General features: G+C 41.4%; 1 protein-coding gene, 1 non-coding gene and 1 pseudogene across 4 annotated transcripts; 2 read left to right on the forward strand and 1 right to left on the reverse strand.

The window, feature by feature from the left end:
• Positions 1 to 195: 195 nt before the first annotated feature.
• On the reverse strand, positions 196 to 5444 carry Ufc1 (ubiquitin-fold modifier conjugating enzyme 1). Of its 3 annotated transcripts, XM_052737603.1 has the most exons (7): positions 5340 to 5444; positions 5054 to 5247; positions 1911 to 1978; positions 1638 to 1701; positions 1261 to 1337; positions 823 to 913; positions 196 to 624 (listed from the first exon to the last, which is right to left on the reverse strand). In XM_052737603.1, exons 2-7 carry the CDS (start codon positions 5174 to 5176, stop codon positions 544 to 546), a joined length of 504 nt encoding a protein of 167 aa, XP_052593563.1. In that variant the 5' UTR covers positions 5177 to 5247; positions 5340 to 5444; the 3' UTR covers positions 196 to 543. The 3 variants fall into 3 exon arrangements, with proteins under 3 accessions (XP_052593563.1, XP_052593562.1, XP_052593565.1); XM_052737602.1 differs by having other exon boundaries at positions 5054 to 5415; XM_052737605.1 differs by lacking the exons at positions 1911 to 1978; positions 5054 to 5247; positions 5340 to 5444 and having other exon boundaries at positions 1609 to 1701.
• Positions 5445 to 11788: 6344 nt separating this feature from the next.
• On the forward strand, positions 11789 to 12262 carry LOC128109459 (28S ribosomal protein L42, mitochondrial-like; annotated as a pseudogene).
• Positions 12263 to 19822: 7560 nt separating this feature from the next.
• Positions 19823 to 19945, forward strand: LOC128110200 (small nucleolar RNA SNORA40). The gene has a single exon (XR_008218156.1). It is a non-coding gene; the product is annotated as a small nucleolar RNA SNORA40 (small nucleolar RNA).
• The last annotated feature ends 297 nt before the right edge of the window (positions 19946 to 20242 follow it).

Genomic DNA, 20242 nt, shown 5'->3' on the forward strand with positions numbered 1-20242 from the left:
GGCAGTAAGGAAAGCATGGCTCACTGCTAAACGGCAAAAGCAAATAACAACAGGGAAAGAAATGGATTTTCTCCCATTTGTTAGGTGTTGAGAGGACGTTCATGTCCCCCTCCCAACCTAGCATAGTTGTTCATGTTCCTCCATATTTTGCTTGTTCACCTTGTTAACAGCCATCAGTGAGAACCACAGGCTACATACATCGGAAGCAGCTTTTATTGACAGGTTGTTTCCAGAAACCAAAAAAAGCTATGAGCTGTCAGTTAACGCCTATGCCTCCAAGATGCCTCCAGGGTTCCACTTGGAGAAGGGATACAAATTGCCTATTTCAAGGCCCAAGTCTTTCACCTCCCTGTACAGCTTAACTTAGAAACTTTGTGACCTTACCCTATTGTTGGGTTTTTGGGTTTTTTCCCCCCACTCCAGCTACTTTGTAACAACCAGAGGTGACCCATCAAAAAATCATGAGTAAGAAGAACGTTTCACAAGAAAACAGGAATACAGCCTATCAAAAATCCCTCTGTCCTGCCTCAGTGGCTTGATCCTTCATTGGTTGCATTTTTCTTTGTGCTGGATTACACCCTTCTGAATCAGATCAGGGACTTCCACTGCCAGCCAAGGACCCAGCTGCAACACAAGGGAAATCTGTGAGGTTACTACCGTAGTCAATGCCTCTTGTTCCACCTGAACCTTCTTCCCAGAGACTCTAGGAGAACATGCCCAAGGCACAACACTGTTACTCCCTTAGTCTCAGCTACATTTCTGGTACTGCTTAGGCCATGAACCCTCCCTCTTCCTCTCATACACCAAGAATAACAAACTTACCCCTAGTGCCATGAGATGAGCTAGTCCAAACTTGGGCACATTCCTGGCCCACAAAGGTTTGAAATGATCAGTCAGACATATTTTGCCACCCCTATGAAAAGGACAAGAGGAAGGTGTTGACACACAAAACTAGCCATAATGTATAGCAACCTCTTGGGAACACAGGAAGATTAGTGATCGGATCTCTGTGAGTTCGAGGCCAGCCTGGACTACCAAGTGAGTTCCAGGAAAGGCGCAAAGCTACACAGAGAAACCCTGTCTCGAAAAACCAAAAAAAAAAAAGATTAGTGCTCAGAACTGAGAAAAAGGTCAGCTAAGCACTTAGCATAGGCAAACCTAGACTCCCTCTAGACTCTGGAGCGGCACCCTCTGGGGAAACCTGTCTCTTGAGCTCCTCCCTTAGGCTTTCTTTGCTCTTTCTCATCTCCTCAGTCCTACCTGTACATCTTTGCTGTCTTTCCATCCAGCTCAGGGACTGCAATTTCTGGAGCAGTAGTGGGATACGTGATAGGAATCTGGAGGAATTACAAAGCCTTCATAAAACAGAGAATCGAGAGAGAAATGAACTTGTCTAACTGAACATATATATTTCTTGGTTGAACTGCTTCTTCAGCAGGTCCCCCAAGCAGCATGAACATGTTGGGATTCTAGACATAGAGATTGGTAACTGTTACATGTCTGCTTCGAACCTCAGCTTTTTCCCCCTCCCATTTTAGAAGTTCTATTTAGTCCCTTCAAGAAAGTTTAGCTTGATAACAATCATCTAATCAATCCCTTTCTACTAACCTTCATACTTCCCATTCTATCACACTCACTTCAAACTCGATGTCAAACTCATATTTGAGTAAGTCATGGATGTACCAGCATTTTCCAAACCACCTGTAACAAAGACCAAACCTCAGTCCAGTCAGCCCATTCCCATCATACTCAAATGGCATCTTTATTTAGGACGACAAGCTGGAAGACTCATAGGTCAGGAATTAGGGAATCCTAAACTGATGCATGGCAACTTTGGGTTAGTTACGGAATACCAAATTGCTTCAGCTAGGTGAGGAATCTACCCAGACCTCCTAAGAGGGCCTACTTACCGGGTCCCTTCCTTGTTAGACTCCAGTCGGAACCAATCATTGTCTGAATTCTTGTTGTTCTCCACATACTGAAAGCAGAAAACGGAATCTTAGAAAAGGGAGCTGGAACTAGGTGGTGGTGGTGCACATCTTTGATGCCAGCACTTGGGAGGCAGAGGTAGGAGGAACTCTGAGTTCGAGGCCAGCCTGGTCTATATAGAGCGAGTTCCAGGACAGCCAGGACTACAAAAAAAAAAAAAAAGAAAAGAAAAGAAAAGCAATAGAAAAGGGAGCTGGAGCCAAGGCTAGCCCCTCTTCAAAAGTGCAATTATTAGCTGGGCGGTGGTAGTGCGCACCTTTAATCCCAGCACTCGGGAGGCAGAGGCAGGAGGATCTTTGTGAGTTTGAGGCCAGCCTGGTCTACAAAGCGAGATCCAGGAAAGGCGCAAAGCTACACAGAGAAACTCTGTCTCGAGAAAAAAAAAGTGTGATTATTTTTATTTTCTTTTTTAGTATACTATTCACAATTTTTCAGACATAAGCAAAATGAAAGAAAAGGCTACACAAGTAAGCTCAGTGCTCTCCCAGAGCAGAGAACAAAATGTCTAAGTTCCCTACAATACAGCAAGCACAAAATATTTGGAGACTCAGGGTTATTTTCTCACTTCTGATAGTGTCTGTCCTCAGCCTCAAACTCACTTAGCCATACACATTATTCCTGGAGGATCTTGTGGTAGTTTTCATTAGCAGCCACAAGTTAGTGACTCTCCAATCTTTATCTTTAGTTCAAGTCTTTTGTCAGAATTTCTGATTCTAGTATCCAACAGAATGTTTCAATTTATACCTTTTTTGTTGTTGTTTTGTTTTTCAAGACAGAGTTTCTCTGTGTAACCCTGGCTGTCCTGGAACTTGTTCTGTAGATCAGGCTGGCCTTGAACTCACAGAGATCTACCTGCCTCTGTCTCCCTAGTGCTAGGACTAAAGACAGGCGCCACTATCATCCGACTTCAATTTACACCTTTATCTAACAGAAAACAGAAACTTAGCACTTCCATCTGGATTTCATACTGTGTCCCGCCCCTCTTCCTCTTCAGGGACTCCTGTCCAGGCTAGCCTCAACCTACCTTATGTGACTAAGAATGATCTTGAACTTTTTGATCCTCCTGCTCCCCCTAAGTGCTGGGATAACCACTACACACATTCTCAGTTTCAGGTGGCAGTCTCACTCAGTCACTAAACCAAAAGACCAGCCTTCATCCTTGCCCTTCCCCTTCCTTTTCCCTGATAGTATTTCATGATGTCCTGCTGATTTCAGTTTCTGCTGTTTGTCTGTTACAGGGTCTCTCTGTGGCCAGGGCTGGCACTAAACTCACTGAAATTCTCTCCTGCCTCTGCCTCCCCTGCACTAGGTTTATAGGTATGCACCATAACACCCAGCCTTAGTCCTGGCCCAATTTTTACTCTTTTTTTTTTTTTTTTTCCTTGATAGAGTCTCACTAAATTGCTCAGGCTGGCCTTGAACTCACTCTGTAACCCAAGAAGGCTTTGGAACTGTCCAGGCTGGCCTCAAACCTATGGTCTTTCTGCCTTAGCATCTCATCTGCTGCAATTACAAGTTCTTATCCCATGCTGTTTCTAGCTTGCATTCCTTTGCTCAGGCTGTCCTTATATGGTTTTACAAGAGAAAAAAAAAAACTTCCAAAAATATTTATGTGTGTGAATGATTTTTTTTTTCTGCCTGTATGTACACCACATGTAAACCTGGTGCCTGAAGAGACTAGAAGATGGCACCAGATCCCCTAAAACTGGAATTATGGATGATTGTGAGCCACCATGTAAGTGCTGGGAACCAAACCAGTTCCTCTGCAAGGGCAGTAAGTGAGCCATATCTCCAGCCCCTGTCCTTACGTCTTGAGTATCTTTTTTCCTACCCTTATGTTTTATATGCTAATATATATATATATAATATATATATATATTATATTTATATATATATATATAGTGTGTGTGTGTGTGTGTGTGTGTGTGTGTGTGTGTGTGTGTGTACCCATGCCAAGGTGTGCATGTGGTAATCAGAGGACACCCAAAGGAGTCAGTTCTCTCCTTCTGCTATGTGGGCTCTAGGGATCAACTCAGGTTGTCAGGCTTAGTAGCACATGCTACAGTTTATAAACTGAGCCATCTCTCTCTGGTCCCTGTGTTTATACTTTAAGTTTCAATTCAAGTTTTACCACTTCTAAGAAGCCTTAACTTAAAGTTGAATTATACATCTCTCCTCATACTCTCAAAATATCCTAGTTACGATTCTGTCTCTCCACTTAAACACAGTACAATACCGTTTCTGTCAACCTCAGAAGGACCCTTCTTATTTGGCTTTATATATGTACCCTTCCTAGGTACTAGGAACACAATAATATGTTTTATTGTTGTTGTGTTTGAGGCAGAATCTCATGTAGTCCAGACTGCCTTTGAATTCAGAATGACCTGAATTTCCAATCCTTCTGCCTCCATGTCCTGAGTGCTGAGAATGCATGAGCCACATCAGTTTATGAGGTGCTAGGGGTAGAAGCCAGGACTTCTTGCATGCTAAGTAAGCACTCAACCAATTTCTCAGTGAAGCAATATATAAGGCAGGAGATCTGCTGGAAACCATCATAAAGAGTGTAATCTTTCTCTTCCTACAAGAGAAAGATCAGCTGAAAAGGTAGCTAATTTATAACTAGAAGCACCAATCTCTAACTCTCTACATCTAACACCTTAAGTTTTCAGTTCTGACATTCATTCCTTTCAATCATTCCATTCATTTCATCACGAAGGATGAAAGAAGGTCAGTGATGGGCAGAGACTTTGGGCTCTAAGAATTGCTTTTGACCCCCTACTCCGACATTCAGCAGAGCAAACACCTGGGGCGGGAGAGACACGTCACCTTCCAGGAATACTGCTGTTTTTTTCCTTCAAAGTCCAGCCCTACTGTGCTTCTAACCAGAATCTCCTCTGCATCCTCCCTCCGTCCACCCGTAATCCCCCAGCCCCCAAATAGTCATATTTATAAGAATTTATAAACTTAAAAACCGGAAGCAGCTTCCACACGGCGCCAATTCCTGAGGACACCTTATTACCCGCCACCCCTTTGCTACGAGGTCAACCACAGGAGTAAAACTGACCCGGATAAGGGACTGATATTCCTCTTTTAGTCGCTGCACCCACAATTCTCGATCTCGGGGTCCGGCGTTAGTCTTCAGCACCGGGATCTCAGACACGACCCGCCGGGTGGCCTCATCCGCCATCTTGGACCAGGGCACAAGAAAAATGCGGAAGTGGAGTTCCTTGTTACTTACTCAGGGCTTGGCCATCTTTACTATGGGAAGATGAAGCGTTGTGTTGCTTTAAATCCGTCTCTGAATGCACGCTTTATTTATTTTTTTTGGTAAGGAAATAAAATTGACTCACTGGCGTGAACGTCCGGAAAAACAGAATAAAGGTGTGTTACTCTGTCCAGAATATGGCACCTATCATTAAACTGCCGGAGACTGCTCAACGAGTGACTTCCGCTCATGCTCAGAAACGATCTTGGGAAAACCCAAGACCTTCCCAAACCCGGAAAGTTGTTAGAATATCAGGTTTTTCTAGACACTCTTCAAAGGACTGTCTCCTAAAATGCACAATTTACGTGTTTGTGTTTCAGAGTCACTTCCTGGGTTTATGCATGCCCTGAAGAATTAACACAACTGAATTAGGAAGGACAGGTGCTTGTTTGTTTTTAAAGGGGGCGGTGTATCATGTATCCCAGGCTGGCCTCAGACTCACACAGGATGGTCTGGAGCTCCTCTTGCTTATGGAAAAAACAAACAAACAAACAACAACAACAACAAAAACCCTGAAAGATAAAACATTTTGCAAAGAGTTACTGAATATATTTTGTGTGCTATGAACTAAGCATATAGACATAATTCAATCCTGGATGAATTCTCCCAAATGGCAAGAGGACAGTCACTGAATGCCTATACTCAGCCTAAGACAAGTCTTCTGGTAACGTTTTGTAGTTGTTTTTGAGACAGGTTCTCACTATGTAGACCAGGCTGGCCTCCAACTCACAGAGATTTGCCTGCCTGTCTCCCAAGTGTGCACTGGTTAGTTTCTAAATTCATTTGATGCTAAGAAATCTCAGTAGGGCATAGTGGCCCACACTTGTTATCCCACAGGTAGGGTAGGGGAAATGGGCAAGACAGGTAGATTGCTGTAACTCAATCTAAAACAAAGACAAACCAAAACAAAAGCCCACATGTGGTGCACAGCCTGTGGTGGTGCACACCTTTGATACCAACATTTGGGAGCATCTCGGTGAGTTTGAGTTCACAGAGGCAGTTAGAGCCTGTCTCAAAGAAAACAAGTACAAGAACTGTGAAAACGGCTCAAGTGTGTAAAGGTGCTTGTAGCACAACCCTGGCAACTTGAGTTCCATCCTGAAACCCACATAAAGACGGAAGGAGAGAACCAACTCCACGAAGTTCTCTTCTGACCTACATACATGTGCTGAAGGGGCAGGTGTGCCCCTTCAACTAAAATTTATTTATTTTTTCTCAAGATGGGTTTTCTCTGTGTAACAGACCCGGCCATCCTGGAACTCACTCTGTACACCAAGCTGGCCTTAAACTCATAGAGATCTGCCTGCCTCTGCCTCGCAAGTGCTGGGATTAAAGGTGTGTGCTGCTACAGCTGGCCTATTTGTTTGTATTTTATGTGAGTGTTTCCCTTGCATGTATGTAAGGTACCATGTACATGCAGTACAGTGGAAGCCACAAAAGGGCAACACATCCCCTGGAAATGACATTACAGTAACAGACATTAATTCCATGTGAGTGCTGAGAACTAAACGCCTGTCCTCTGCAAGAGTAGCAAGGGTTCTTACCTACTGAGCCAACTCTTCAGCCCTCTAAATTAAAAAACAAACACACAGATGTATTTTTAACGGCTGAGAACGTAGTGCAGTGTTAGAATGCTTCCCTAGCCTGCACAAAGCCTAGGTTGGATCCCCATTACCACATAAACCATACCTGATGGTGTGTGATTTTTTGTCATCCCAACCTAGGCTACAAAAAAGACGTTGGGTTTTCCCTTCCCAGATGCTTTCCCTGTGTGGCTTGGTAGAGTGTTTTCTTTTTATTGAGACAAGGTCTATGTAGCCCTTGCTCCCTGAGAATTCTCTATGTAGACCAGGCTGGCCTTGAACTCAGGATCCACCTGCCCTGCCTTCTGAATGCTGGGATTAAAGGCATTCACTACTTTGCCTGGGCCATAGCATGTTCTTGTTCTCTCTTCTTTGTTTTGCTCTTTATTCTTTGCTCATTTGGGGGAGCACACCACCCAGCTCCCAAATAAATACACACACAGAGGCTTATTCTTTTATATATATATATTTATGTGTATTTGTGTTTTTGCCATGGGTGTGGGGATCCCCTGAAACTGGAGTTATAGACAGGTGTGAGCTGCCATGTAGGTGCTGGGAATTGAACTCAGGCCCTCTGGAAGAAGAGTCAGCACTCTTAACCGCTGAGCCATCTCTCCAGTCCGCTTATTCTTAATTATAAATGTCTGGCCTTAGCTTGGCTTATTTCTTGCCAGCTTTTCTTAAACTTTAAATTATCCCATCTAGCCTTTGCCTCTGGGCTTTTTCCTTTTCCTACTTCTGCATTCTTACTTTCACTCCTACACTGTGGCTGGCTGGGTGGCTGACCCCTAGCGTCCTCCTCTCCTTGTTCTCTTGCTCTTTCTTTCTCCCAGATTTCTCCTTCTATTTATTCTCTCTGCCTGCCAGCCCCCACCCCATCCCCATCTGCCTTGCTATTGGCTGTTCAGCTCTTTATTAGACCATCAGGTGTTTTAGACAGGCAAAGAAACACAGCTAAACAAAGTTAAACCAATGCAACATAAAGGAATGCAACACATCTTTGCATCATTAAATAAATGTTCCAGAGCATAAACAAATCTAACACACCTTAATATAATATTCTACAACACTCTCTTCTGTGTTGTTTCATAGCATGTTTTCAGTCTCTGTACACTGTGAATATGTATTACTCTCATTGGTTAATAAAGAACTGACTGGTCTGCTGTGGAATAATCCTGTATACTGTGTGAATATATATCACTATGATTGGCTTAGTAAAACAAGCTGAATGGCCAAGAGCTGAACAGGATAAAGTTAGGCCAGAAAGCCAAACTGAGAATCATAGGATGAAGAAGGGCAGAGTCAGGAGTCACAAGCCTGTCAGAGAATGAGTCAGACATAGAAACTGGGATAGAGCCGGGCGGTGGTGGCACACGCCTTTAATCCCAGCACTCAGGAGGCAGAGCCAGGCGGATCTCTCTAAGTTCAAGGCCAGCCTGGTCTCCAAAGCAAGTTCCAGGAAAGGTGCAAAGCTACACAGAAAAACCCTGTCTTGAAAAAAACCAAAAAAAAAAAAGAAAGAAAGAAACTGGGATAGAGGTAAAAGTCACGAGCCTTGGGGCAGCATATATAATAGAAACGGGTTAAGTTGTAAGAGCTAGTTTGTAACAAACCTGAGTTATTGGCCAAGCATTTGTAATTAATATTAAGTCCGTTATTTGGGAGCAGGTGGCCAGAACAGGAAAACTCCACCTACACTGTCTATAGCTGGGCAGAAAGAGATTGGGCAGGAGAGTCAGACTAGGAAGCTGCTGGGAAGGAGGAGGGTGGAGTCTGGAGGAATTGCCAGCAGATGCATAGTCACTAATATTTAAAGGTCACTGATTCAAACCTGCTGAGATGACTCAGAGGGCAAAAGTACTTGCCACCCAAGCCTGAGTTGGACCCTCAGAACCCACATAAAAACAAGGGACTGTTTAGGCAGACTTTTTTTCCCACCTGCCAATTCCCAAATAACCAACACAGAGACTTACTATCAATTATAAATGCTTGGCCAATATCTCAGGCCTGTTACTAGCTAATTCTTAACATTTTAAATTAACCCATATTTCTTATCTACCCTCTGCCATGTGGTGGTACATTCTTTCAACATAGCACATACATCTTGCTTCTCTCTACATCTCTCATGACTCCTCAGACTCTACCCTTCTTTCCAGCATTCTTTCTGTCCCAAAAATCCTGCCTAGCTATCGGCCAATCAGCTTTTTATTGACAATGAGAGCAACACATTTTCACAGTGTACAGAAGGATTATTTCACAGCAGGACTGACTCCATAAAGTTTCACAAACGAAGCCGGGCATTGGTGGTACACGCCTTTAATCCCAGCACTTGGGAGGCAGAGCCAGGCGGATCTCTGTGAGTTCGAGGCCAGCCTGGGCTACCAAGTGAGCTCCAGGAAAGGTGCAAAGCTACACAGGCAAACCCTGTCTCGAAAAACCAAAAAAAAAAAAAAAAGTTTCACAAACGATGCTGTGTCATGCACAAACATCCAACACAAAAATAATGATTAAAAAAAACCCTGATCCATATGAGATTAAACTTTCAATGAGCATGTCCCAATTCTGAAAAAAAAATATTTCCTAAAGCCACACTCAAAGAAGTCAGGCAGAATTTTCTTTATAGCAAAAGCCTGTCCCTGGATATAATTAATAAACCTTGGGTAGTACCTCATCCACGTAAGATGTTCTGACCTGGGGCCAGAACTCAGATCAGTCTGTGACAAATAATCAAGACCATTAATCAGTACAGAAAGTACAAAGAGCCCTCTCAGCAGGACAAAGATCTTCATTGCTTCAGGGTGCAAAACAGGGTAAAACAGGAAGTGGACTATCAAATTTAGTTTTTTTCAGATGGTCTCTTATACATAAATTTAGATGATTTGGGGGGGGGGTTGTTTTGTTTTCCAGATAGGGTTTCACTGTGTAACATTGGCTGTCCTGGAACTCACTCTGTAGACCAGGCAGCCACAAATTCACAGAGATCTATGCCTGCCTCTACCTTCCAAGTGATGGGATTAAAGGCATGCACCACCACCACAACCACCACTACCACCTGGCTAGTTTATTCTTGTTTTAAGTAATTTTTATAGAATATTTATTAGAAACTAAATTCTAAAAGATTACAAGGAGGCCTCAGGTTCACCTATTTTCAGGGGAAGAATTCATTTATAAGTAACTGTTTATGGAATGTCTACTCTACTCTAGGTGATGGAGATACGGCAGTGCGCAAGGGACTCAGAGTCCCTGTCCTCACGGAAATGATCCTAACACAACTAAGCAAAGTGGCAGAGCAGGTCTAATTAAAAAGACTCAGTCCTAAAAAATGCACTGATGGAAGACTACTGTTCGGCTGAAGAGTGCCACTGGTGGATGGGGAAGCTCCTGAGAGTTTCTGCTAGGTCCATTGTCAGGCATCACAGGGAAGGCAAGTTTGTACGACAGAAGGAGATGTGACAATTTAATCAGGGAAAGAAACATTGGATGGGGGAAAATAAAATTTTAAATAAAACCAGAAACATGTCTTTGGAAACTTTAAGGCATTGATCTGGACCCTATTGCACTGGAAGAGTCTTTAAGATGCTTAGAGAAATGCTCTTTATACTATAGAGATGTAGAATATCAGTATACACAAGTAGCCAGTTTGTAATTTCTTTTAATTATCCTGGGGACATCAATAAGAATTATTGTAAATTACAGTGTGGTCTTTATCATTGCTATAAACTATTCAATTCATAATCATGTAATAAGAAAACAGTAACTAAAGTTCACAGGACAATAATTATGTGCTAGGTATGGTCCTAAATATTTTATGTATATTAGCTCCTTGAATACTAACAACAGCTCTTTTTAGGTACTTTTATTATCTTCAATTACATATAAAGAAAGAGTCTGGGCTGTAGTGACCCACGCCTTTAATCCCAGCACTCGGGAGGCAGAGGCAGGCAGATCGCTGTGAGTTTGAGGTCAGCTTGGTCTACAGAGCGAGTTCCAGGACAGCCAGAGCTACACAAGAAACCCTGTCTGGAAAAAACAAAACCTGCCTGAAGCGAGATGGCTGGCCCTCGGAACGAAAATCTGTGTGCCTAGAAACAAATTTTAGAAGCGATTTCTCCTCACAATATCTTTTTCTTTTCTTTCTTTCTTTCTTTCTTTCTTTCTTTCTTTCTTTCTTTCTTTCTTTCTTTCTTTCTTTCTTTCTTTTTTTAACAGAACATTTTTTATTTTTCACTAAGACTTTCCCAGAGGACATAACTAAGCTCATCACCATCCCTACCCCCCACAAAGGGTTTAGTGCACTCACTGCTGTAAAGCAGATACAAACAGTTTCAAGGACTGGAACCAACCTTAACTGGCAAAGAACACTTTCTCTCTGAATTATCATTAAAACATTTAAGTAAAAAAAGAAAGGGAAGGAGCAAAGGGGCAATGGTGTTTTTTAGAATGAAGAGATCGTTCACTATCATGTCATACATTCAATCTTGGCTCTAGTAACAAAATGGAAACAGGATTACTATCATACAAAATGTTCACTACAGCACACTGTATGCACCTGTTCCAAGCCCACCCTCAGCCCCCAATGCTTCCAACTCAACTACTTGGGCCTGTCGACGAAGATCTTCTCTTTGATCCAGTCTTTGTTATGAGGCTGGTACGACTGTGTATCAGCTTGGTAAACAAGACAGCTGAGATCTGCCAGATCATCCATAAAGTCAAACAACTGATATCGTAGGTGACGGAGGGGCTGTTGGGATTCATTCTCTTCAGATGTTCCTCATACATTTCACAAACACCTTCCACTCATTCACAGACTCATAGTCAGCGTAAGTCCTGCCTTCTGGTCTCTTGGTAGGCTGTACCAACAAAATGGTGTGAGACATCGTGCCAAACGCTTTGCTGCAGCCGCCACTAACACCGCCCACAATATATTTTTTCAAATCACCTGATAAGGATCATGGCAACAGCAGTAAAATTGGTGACATCAAACAGAACTATCTAGAAATATTTGTTTCCAATCCAAAATGGAGTTTTATCTAGTTTTTGTCATAAATCTACATATTCTTCTCTTCCAGAGGACTACAACTGCAGGGTAGAGCTTGCTTTGACATCTGATGGCAGGACAACAGTTGCTGCCATCCTTCTGTGGACACCCCCTACGAACACACCAAACCTATCCCTCAACCAGATACTTTGCCTAGTAATGAAGAAACATACGAACAAATGCTGAAAACCAAATTAGAAGAAAAAAGCAAACAACTTGAGCAAGGACCTATGACAGAGCAGCTCAGCAAGGTGTTCTTCACCACAAAGCACCGCCGGCACCCTCAAGGACAGTATCACAGGGTCATAAGAAACTGAATCCTAAAAAAAATAAAAAAAAAAAAAAAAAAAAAAAAAAAAGAAACTGAATCCTCCCAAAGACCGGTGACTGCTCTTGATTTTTCAAGCATCAAGGAAATTTTGCTTTGTGTCTTATTTTCCAGCTGAGAAAATGCAAATAGTATATTCCTTAAGATGTTATACAAGAAAATAATAAAAATACCCTTTCCTATTAAAAACAAACCAAAATGCAGAAACCAACCAACTAACCAACCAACCAAACAACCATAACTAAGAAAAAGAAGAAGAGGAGGAGGAGGAGGAGAAGGAGGAGGAGGAGGAGGAGGAGAAAAAGAAGAGGAAGAGGAAGAAGAAAAGAAAAGAAAAAAAAGAAAAGAAACAGAAGTACGGTAGGTTCAGTGACCCTCACACACCACACATCAACTCAATGACAGACCTGGTATTCAATCCTAAGTATAGCCTGGTATATACCACCAACCAGTTCCCAAATCATGACACAGAGACTGATTATTAGTTTTGAATGTTCAGCCTTTCCCCTACGGGCTTTTTACCTTTCTTTCTGTATGTCCTACTCTTTTTTTTAATTAATTAATTTTATTTCATGTGCATTGGTGTTTTGCCGTGGGTGTCAGGGCCCTTGGAACTGGAATTACAGAGAGTTGTAAACTGCCATGTGGATGCTGGGAATTGAACCCGGGTCCTCTGGAAGAGCATCCCTGCTCTTCACCACTGAACCATCTCTCCAGTTCCCTGTATGTCCTACTCTGTTTGCTGGCTAGTGGTTGCCTGGCAGGACGCGGTTGTCTCCCTTTCTGTCTTCCTCATTTTCTCCTCCATCTCCTCTCAAGCCTAGATTCCTCCTCCTATTTATTCTGTCTGCCGGCCAGCCCCACCTATTCTCCTGCCTAGCTATTGGCCGTTCAGCTTTTTATTACCAATCAGGTGCCTTAGGCAGGCAAGGTGAAACAAATGCAACACACCTTTACACAGTTAAAGTAATATTCTGCAGCATAAATAAATGTAGCACATCTTTACATGGCTCTGAGGGTAAGGAGGTTACTGCCCAAGTATGAACTCTTGAGTTTGAACCTTCAGAACACACCCAAAGCCAGATGTGGTAGTGTGAATCCTGAGCTCAGTGTGGCAAAGGGGAGATGAGAGGCACAGACAGGAGAATCTTCAGATGCTCAAAGGCCAGCAATCCTGTTTGCAGTGGTGAATGACAAAAAAAGAAATCATGTCTCAAATAAGGCAGAAGGTGAGGACGCCATTGTAAACCTCCATACATTCACCACGGCATGTGCATGCCTGTATTCACATTACACACACACACACACACACACACACACACACACACACACACACATATCACACACATCATATATACGACACACATATCACACATACATCATCACACATATATACACATATCACACACACATATATACACATATTAACACAGGTGCACATATCACACACACCATACACAAACATAAATACATACACATCACAGATATCATGTACACAGCTAAAAGTATCACATATATGTAGATATACATATATATATAGACACATCATGCACACAGATATAAATATCACATACACATATATGTAGTTGGTAGAACATGAGACTTGTAATCTCAAGGTCATGGGTTCGTGTTTCATTTGGGGCACCAGATAAAGCATTACTCTAATTATACTTAATGAAAATTCAGGAGTCAGATAGTGGGGTAAGAGCATAAAAGATCAGAAAAGCGAGACACCACCAGTCATTCCTACCTGCTCTGTTCCTTCCTCCAAACAGAGTCAGATCCCTTTCCACCCTGCCTTATTACTCCCTCTCCTGTCTGTCCTCAGTCTTCCAAAACCTCTGTCGTTAATTTTGGTCAGCTAGTGGCTAACTCTAGCCTCTGGCTCCAAGCAAGCTTTTCTTTTCTTTGTTTTTTTTTTTTTTTTTTTTTTGGTTTTTCGAGACAGGGTTTCTCTGTGTAGCTTTGCGCCTGTCCTGGAACTCACTTGGTAGCCCAGGCTGGCCTCGAACTCACAGAGATCCGCCTGGCTCTGCCTCCCGAGTGCTGGGATTAAAGGCGTGCGCCACCACCGCCCAGCTTGTTTTGTTTTTTTGAGACAGGGTTTCTCTGTGTAGTTTTGGAGCCTGTCCTGAAACTCACTCTGTAGCCCAGACTGGCCTCAAACTCAGAGATCTGCCTGGCTCTGCCTCCAGAGTGCTGGGAGTAAAGGTGTGTGCCACCACACCCTGGCCTAAGCAAGCTTTATTTGTCAGAACATGATAAAAAAAAAAAAAATCACACAACATTTCCTCCTTCTGGTCTTAAAAAAAGAAAAGAAGATTTTTAATTAAAATAGTAAAGACATATACAATACATACAATAATTATATATAAATATATAGAGGTAAGAATTACATTATCTATGTCCAGTGCATTCGCATTTGACAAATTCAGAGAAAATACATTACCTATACTATTTTGGAATTCAAAGTGTTGTACCAAATTCACTTTCCATCCTAACTTGTAATACCAACCCAAAACTATCTTTTTATGTCTCTCAATCTTATACACTTTACCCCTCTTTTATGAGTTTCTTTTCTGAGTCTGGTAATAAGGGAAACCATAACTATAGCTAGTCTTCACCTCCATCAGAGACCTGAGAAGGGTGAAATGTTACCTAATAACAGGGACATCTTCCTGCCTGGACAGTCACCCAAAGTTTCTCTGTAATGTTGGGGCATCCCACTTTGGCCTACAGGCCTAGCACATCTGACCGACTTTCCTATGAAGTAGGGAATTTTGAAGGACTGTCCTTCCTTGTCTTGGCAAAGTTTGGCAGCCATCTTTCTTGCATCCTGCTGGTCCAGTTTGGACAGTAACTGTCAGCAATTGAGGCAAGGGCAGTTTCTTTGCCCACATGGCTAGCTTTTGCCATAAAGCTTCATATGGAGCTTTCTTCAATACCCATTACGTTTCTTTGAAGTAAATGGGTGCTGTCAGGAGCAGATGTGTCTCAATTGTCATGAAAAGCCTTAGGTTATTAAAACATTTTAAATGCCATATTCTGTAGGTCTTTGAAGTATTTGAAGACCATTTGTCTATCTAAAATATGTTTGTTTGACCTTGAAAACACATCTAACATGACTACCAGTTTGATTGTAATAAGTGACTAACTACTAACCTGTATTTCTTTATTACCCTAAATAGTTTGTCATAATAACTTCCAAGGGACTGGAGAGATGGTTCAGAGGTTAAGAGCACTGGTTGCTCTCAACCATCTATAATGAGACCTGGAGCTCTCTTCTGGTGTGCAAACATACGTGCAGGCAGAACTGTGTATGTAATAATTAAATTCTAAAAAAAAAAAATAACTTTCAAGGACTAGAAATTTACATTATATTGTTAAATAAGCTGTATAGGTGCAATACCTTAAACAAGAGTAGAAACATAGGTACAGTAGGTTCTAACAAAGATAACCTTAAAGTTATATCAATATACAAAAATATCTTAAGCCAGAGTAGAAACATATATCCAGTATAACAAAAATAACCTCAAATTTGTATCACACTATATAAATCCATCAAGGTAAAATATTTAAGACTAGTAGTTGGGGTTTTTTTTGTTTATTTGTTTAAAAGTAGATTCAATAATCTACCCTTTTATCCTATTTCTATGCCCCCCCCCGTTTTTCTTTTTAGAATGAGATCTCTAAATCTAACAACTTGTTCCCAAACCCCCTAAACAATGACACATATTCCTAATTTATTTTGGGGGATGTGGGCATTATTCTCTGGACTACTTCCTGATGTTTTGGGGATCCTGTTATCTTTGGAGGACCCTGAGAAAATTTAGGATTATGGTCAAGTCCTGACTGGAGTATTCTGTGAGGCAGGATCATCTCAGCCGGCAGCCTTGAAGCTGTTCTGGATGCAGAACTCAGAGGAAACTTTAGCAGAGGTGCTCCAGGATGTTGGATCGTCTGGACCATCTGCTCCAATTGGAGATTTTTCAGGGAGGTCTTCCTCGATCAAACCTAATTTTTCTTAAACTGGAATGAATCCATCGCCTCTCATTTCCTGTGGAAACAAAAGCATAACTTCTCCCCCAACATACCTTGGACTTAAATTTTGAAGTTAAGATATTTTGTAAGGGGCTGGAGAGATGGCTCAGAGGTTAAGTACACTGGCTGTTCTTTCAGAGGTCCTGAGTTCAATTCCCAGCAACCACATGGTGGCTCACAACCATCTGTAATGAGATCTGGCTCCCTTTTCTGGCCTGCAGGGATACATGCAAACAGAATAAATAAATAAATAAATCTTTAAAAAAAAAGATATTTTGTAAATATATGTCGGTTTAATCTAGCATTTTCCATAATCCAAGGTCTCTTAGCAACCAAAAATTTTAAAGACATCATAACATACAGAATCTAGACTGTATTTTCCATCTTTGCGTGCCTTATTATATTTTTTTTACTCTATTTCTTTTTAGAGGACTTTATTATTTTATTCTTAAGCCAGTTTGTATATCCTTTTTCTCTTCCAAGCCTATGTATATTTTTAAATACACTGTAATCCATTTAGTTTTTTTTTCCATCTGAATCTGTCCTTTCTGTGTATCTGTAACCTTTTCTGTCTGCATGTGCAAAACCCCAAATCTGTCATGAGTGACCTAGCACTTGCAGCTCAAGTCTAAAGGCAGCTGCTGAGAAACTCCTCTCTGTACTTCAGCCCCTGTGAGACTTCTGATACCCACATGCTCACGGCAGTTGCTGTCAGGCTCCATCTCTCGGGCAGTTGTCCAGAGATGCATCTCGACCCCCCACTTTTTTTTTTTTTTTTTTTTACTTTCTCAGGATTTATGTGGATGTACATGTGCCACATTGGAAAGCCATATGTAGGCAGTGATTTCATGTCTTGGGAGCCTGCTTCCAAATTACCACACAGAGGCTTATTATATAAATTGTAAATGCTTGGACAATAGCTCAGGCTTATTACTAAGAAGCTCTTATATTTAAGTTGACCCATTTCTATTAATCTATGCTTGCCATGACGCTTGTGGCTTTACCTGTCCTCTAGTACATTTTGTTCCCCCAGTGGCTGGCTGGCATCTCCCTCATCCCACCCTTCTTTACCCCAGCATCCTCAGTCTGATCACCCCACCTATACTATTTGCCTGGCTATTAGCCAATCAGTGTTTTATTTTTTTTTTTTTTATTTTTATTTTTTTTGGTTTTTCGAGACAGGGTTTCTCAGTGTAGCTTTGTGCCTTTCCTGGAACTCACTTGGTAGCCCAGGCTGGCCTCGAACTCACAGAGATCCGCCTGCCTCTGCCTCCCGAGTGCTGGGATTAAAGGCGTGCGCCACCACCGCCCGGCCAATCAGTGTTTTATTAACAATGAGCATAATCCACAGCAGGCCTTAGCTCAGGCTTGTCCCACTAGCTCAGATACATCAACCCATTTATTTTAATGCATGTTCTGCCACATGGCTCACTACCTCCTCTCTCCATACTGCCCATGCTGCTTCCTTCACATGTGGCATCAAGACAGGAAAGACAATAGAGTATTTTCTCCAAAATTACCAACACAAATGCAAATGGACTAGATATTGTGAATGTAATTTTTACCTGATAATTGTTTATATATATAGTTTTACTGTGGTACAGTGTAAATGCATTTTTCTTGGCTTATAGCTTAGGCTTGTCCAACTAGCTCTTATAACTTAAATTAACCCATTTCTATTCATATAGGTGTTGGTTGCCACATGACTCATGGCTTTTACCTCTCCTCCATATTGCCCACCCTGCTTGCTCTGTATCTCCTGGCATCTGTCTTCTCCTTCTTAGCATCCTTTCTATCTTGAAAATCCTGCCCTGCTATTGGCTATTCAGCTTATTAAACCAGAGTGACACATCTTCAGTGTACAAATACATTATTCCACAGCATTAGAGTTAAACACTTTTTTATTTAGACAAAAATGGAGAAATGTTGTAGATAATTTGGTTACACTGTGAAGGTGTGTCTTTGCCAAAGTGCCTTCTGATTGGTCTAATAAAGAGCCAAATGACCAACAGCAAGAAGTTGTTAGTCAAGACTTCTGGGGATAGAGAAAACTCTGGGAAGAAGAAAGGCAGACACACCAGGAGACGCAGAGCAAGCAGGGTGTGCAGAAAGAGAGGTAACAGCCACAACCCAGTGGCAGAATGTAGATTAATATAAACGGGTTATTTTAAGTTATAAGAGCTAGTTAGTAAAAAGCCTAAGGTATTGGCCAAGCTTTCATAATTAATAAGTCTCCACCTCATTATTCAGGAGCTGGCAGGACATAGACTTGTTTCAACTAAATCTTCATTGTAGGAACACAAGAAAATTTCCCTTCCTTTCTCTGAAGGTTTGAGGGAATGAACTAAGAAAAAATAAATAGACTAGGCAGGAAAAATGCACATATTTTTTATTAATGTTCCAAAGAAGAAAAAGTCACAACTTGGGGCCAGAAGTATATCACAGGAGTGTCATTGATCACTAGTCCAACATTACTAAGAAAATCACACATCTTTTAGTCCTTTTTTTCTTTAAATAGGGAAGAGAGGTAATAAGGAATGTCAGCAAATAGTGAAATATTATTGGGGGAACTTAACCTCCTTAACAACATATACTACCCTAGGACAAAATGTATTCAGCCAGTACAATAGAAAATGGGTTTATAAGTGATTCTCCATGAGACCAAGACAAAGAACATGATGTGTGTCAAAAGTTGTGTGTGAAGACAGATGTCAATGTTTCTTCCATGTATTTCATCTTTTCTGGTTGGTGAATTTTCAATTAAGACAGAAGGCAATTGTTGTGCCCCTGGATCCAGCCAGTCAGATAAGGAATTTTGTAGTAAGCCTCTCTTTGTGCTTGAAACAGGAAGAAATTAGGTCAAAGAGACTTTAACTATGTGGAAGACTATAAAAACTCTCAGAATGACAAAGCATCACCCATCACTGAGCTACAATTTTGAGATCTGTAACAGTACATTATGTTTTTATTTGTCTGAGTCAGGGTCTCTCTAATTATGCAGCCCTGGCTCTCCTGGATCTCACTATTTAGACCCAGCTGGCTGGTCTCAATGCCTGTCTCTGCCTCCCAAGTGCTGGGATTAAAAGATTTGCCACCAAACCCAGCTAATTTTATGGAATATGACTTATAAGAAACATATTTATAAAATAAATATGATAAAGTCATTGCCAGACAGTGGTGGCACATGCCTTTAATCCCAGCACTTGGGAAGCAGAGGCAGGAGGATCTCTGTGAGTTTGAGGCCAGCCTGGTCTACAGAGTGAGTTCTAGGATAGCCAGGACTGTTATTTCACAGAGAAACTGTCTTGAAAAGACAAAAAAAAAAAAAAAAGATAAAGTTAGAATACAAACTTACATATATACTGTTTTAAAAACATTTTTTATAGCACTTGTGTTTTTTTTAATGATTTATTTATTATTACATATACAGTGTTCTGTCTGCATGTATGCCTGTATGCCAGAAGAGGGCACCAGATCTCATTATAGATGGTTGTGAGCCACCATGTGGTTGCTGGAAATTAAATTCAGGACCTCTGGAAGAACAGCCAGTGCTCTTAACCATTGAGCCATCTGTCCAGTCCCCTTGTGTTTTTGTTCAACTGGTAGACATAGGCAGAGAAGACAGGTGAAAAAATAAATGCTCATTTGCAACTCAAAATTCACATTCAGTATGAGTTTTGATACATACAAGAAGAAATGATACACAAGACAGCTCAAAGGGTTGATGGGGCTAATGAAACTTGTCTTGAACATGAGGTCGAAGTTGAAGTTGTCTATAAATCAATGTTTGTTTCAGTGTAGCATTGGCATTTCCTACCTACAGATTAGTATTCTGAGTAAATTAGGAAAGAATATGAACTGAACTCATAAGAGATGTGTAGTATCAGCAATTGAGAGTCAGACCTACCTTAAAATGATTCCTAAAGTAAACTGAGGTGTCAGAGTTCCTCCAGTGGAGGACTTCCAAGTTTTTATGAGTATATGTCTTTAAATCAAGG

The sequence above is a fragment of the Peromyscus californicus genome, unplaced genomic scaffold (genome assembly GCF_007827085.1).
Source record: "Peromyscus californicus insignis strain IS unplaced genomic scaffold, ASM782708v3 Scaffold_14__1_contigs__length_90479793_seg_2, whole genome shotgun sequence".
NCBI lineage: Eukaryota > Metazoa > Chordata > Mammalia > Rodentia > Cricetidae > Peromyscus > Peromyscus californicus.

What these genes read in the sequence shown, in the direction of transcription:
- Ufc1 (XM_052737603.1), bottom strand. Translation starts at nt 5,176, where the DNA reads ATGGCGGATGAGGCCACCCGGCGGGTCGTGTCTGAGATCCCGGTGCTG. An exon ending in TCTAACAAGGAAGGGACCCG is followed by an intron (nt 1,702 to 1,910) that starts GTAAGTAGGCCC and finishes TCTTTGTTACAG; the next exon opens with GTGGTTTGGAAAATGCTGGT. An exon ending in AGTTTGACATCGAGTTTGAA is followed by an intron (nt 1,338 to 1,637) that starts GTGAGTGTGATA and finishes TAATTCCTCCAG; the next exon opens with ATTCCTATCACGTATCCCAC.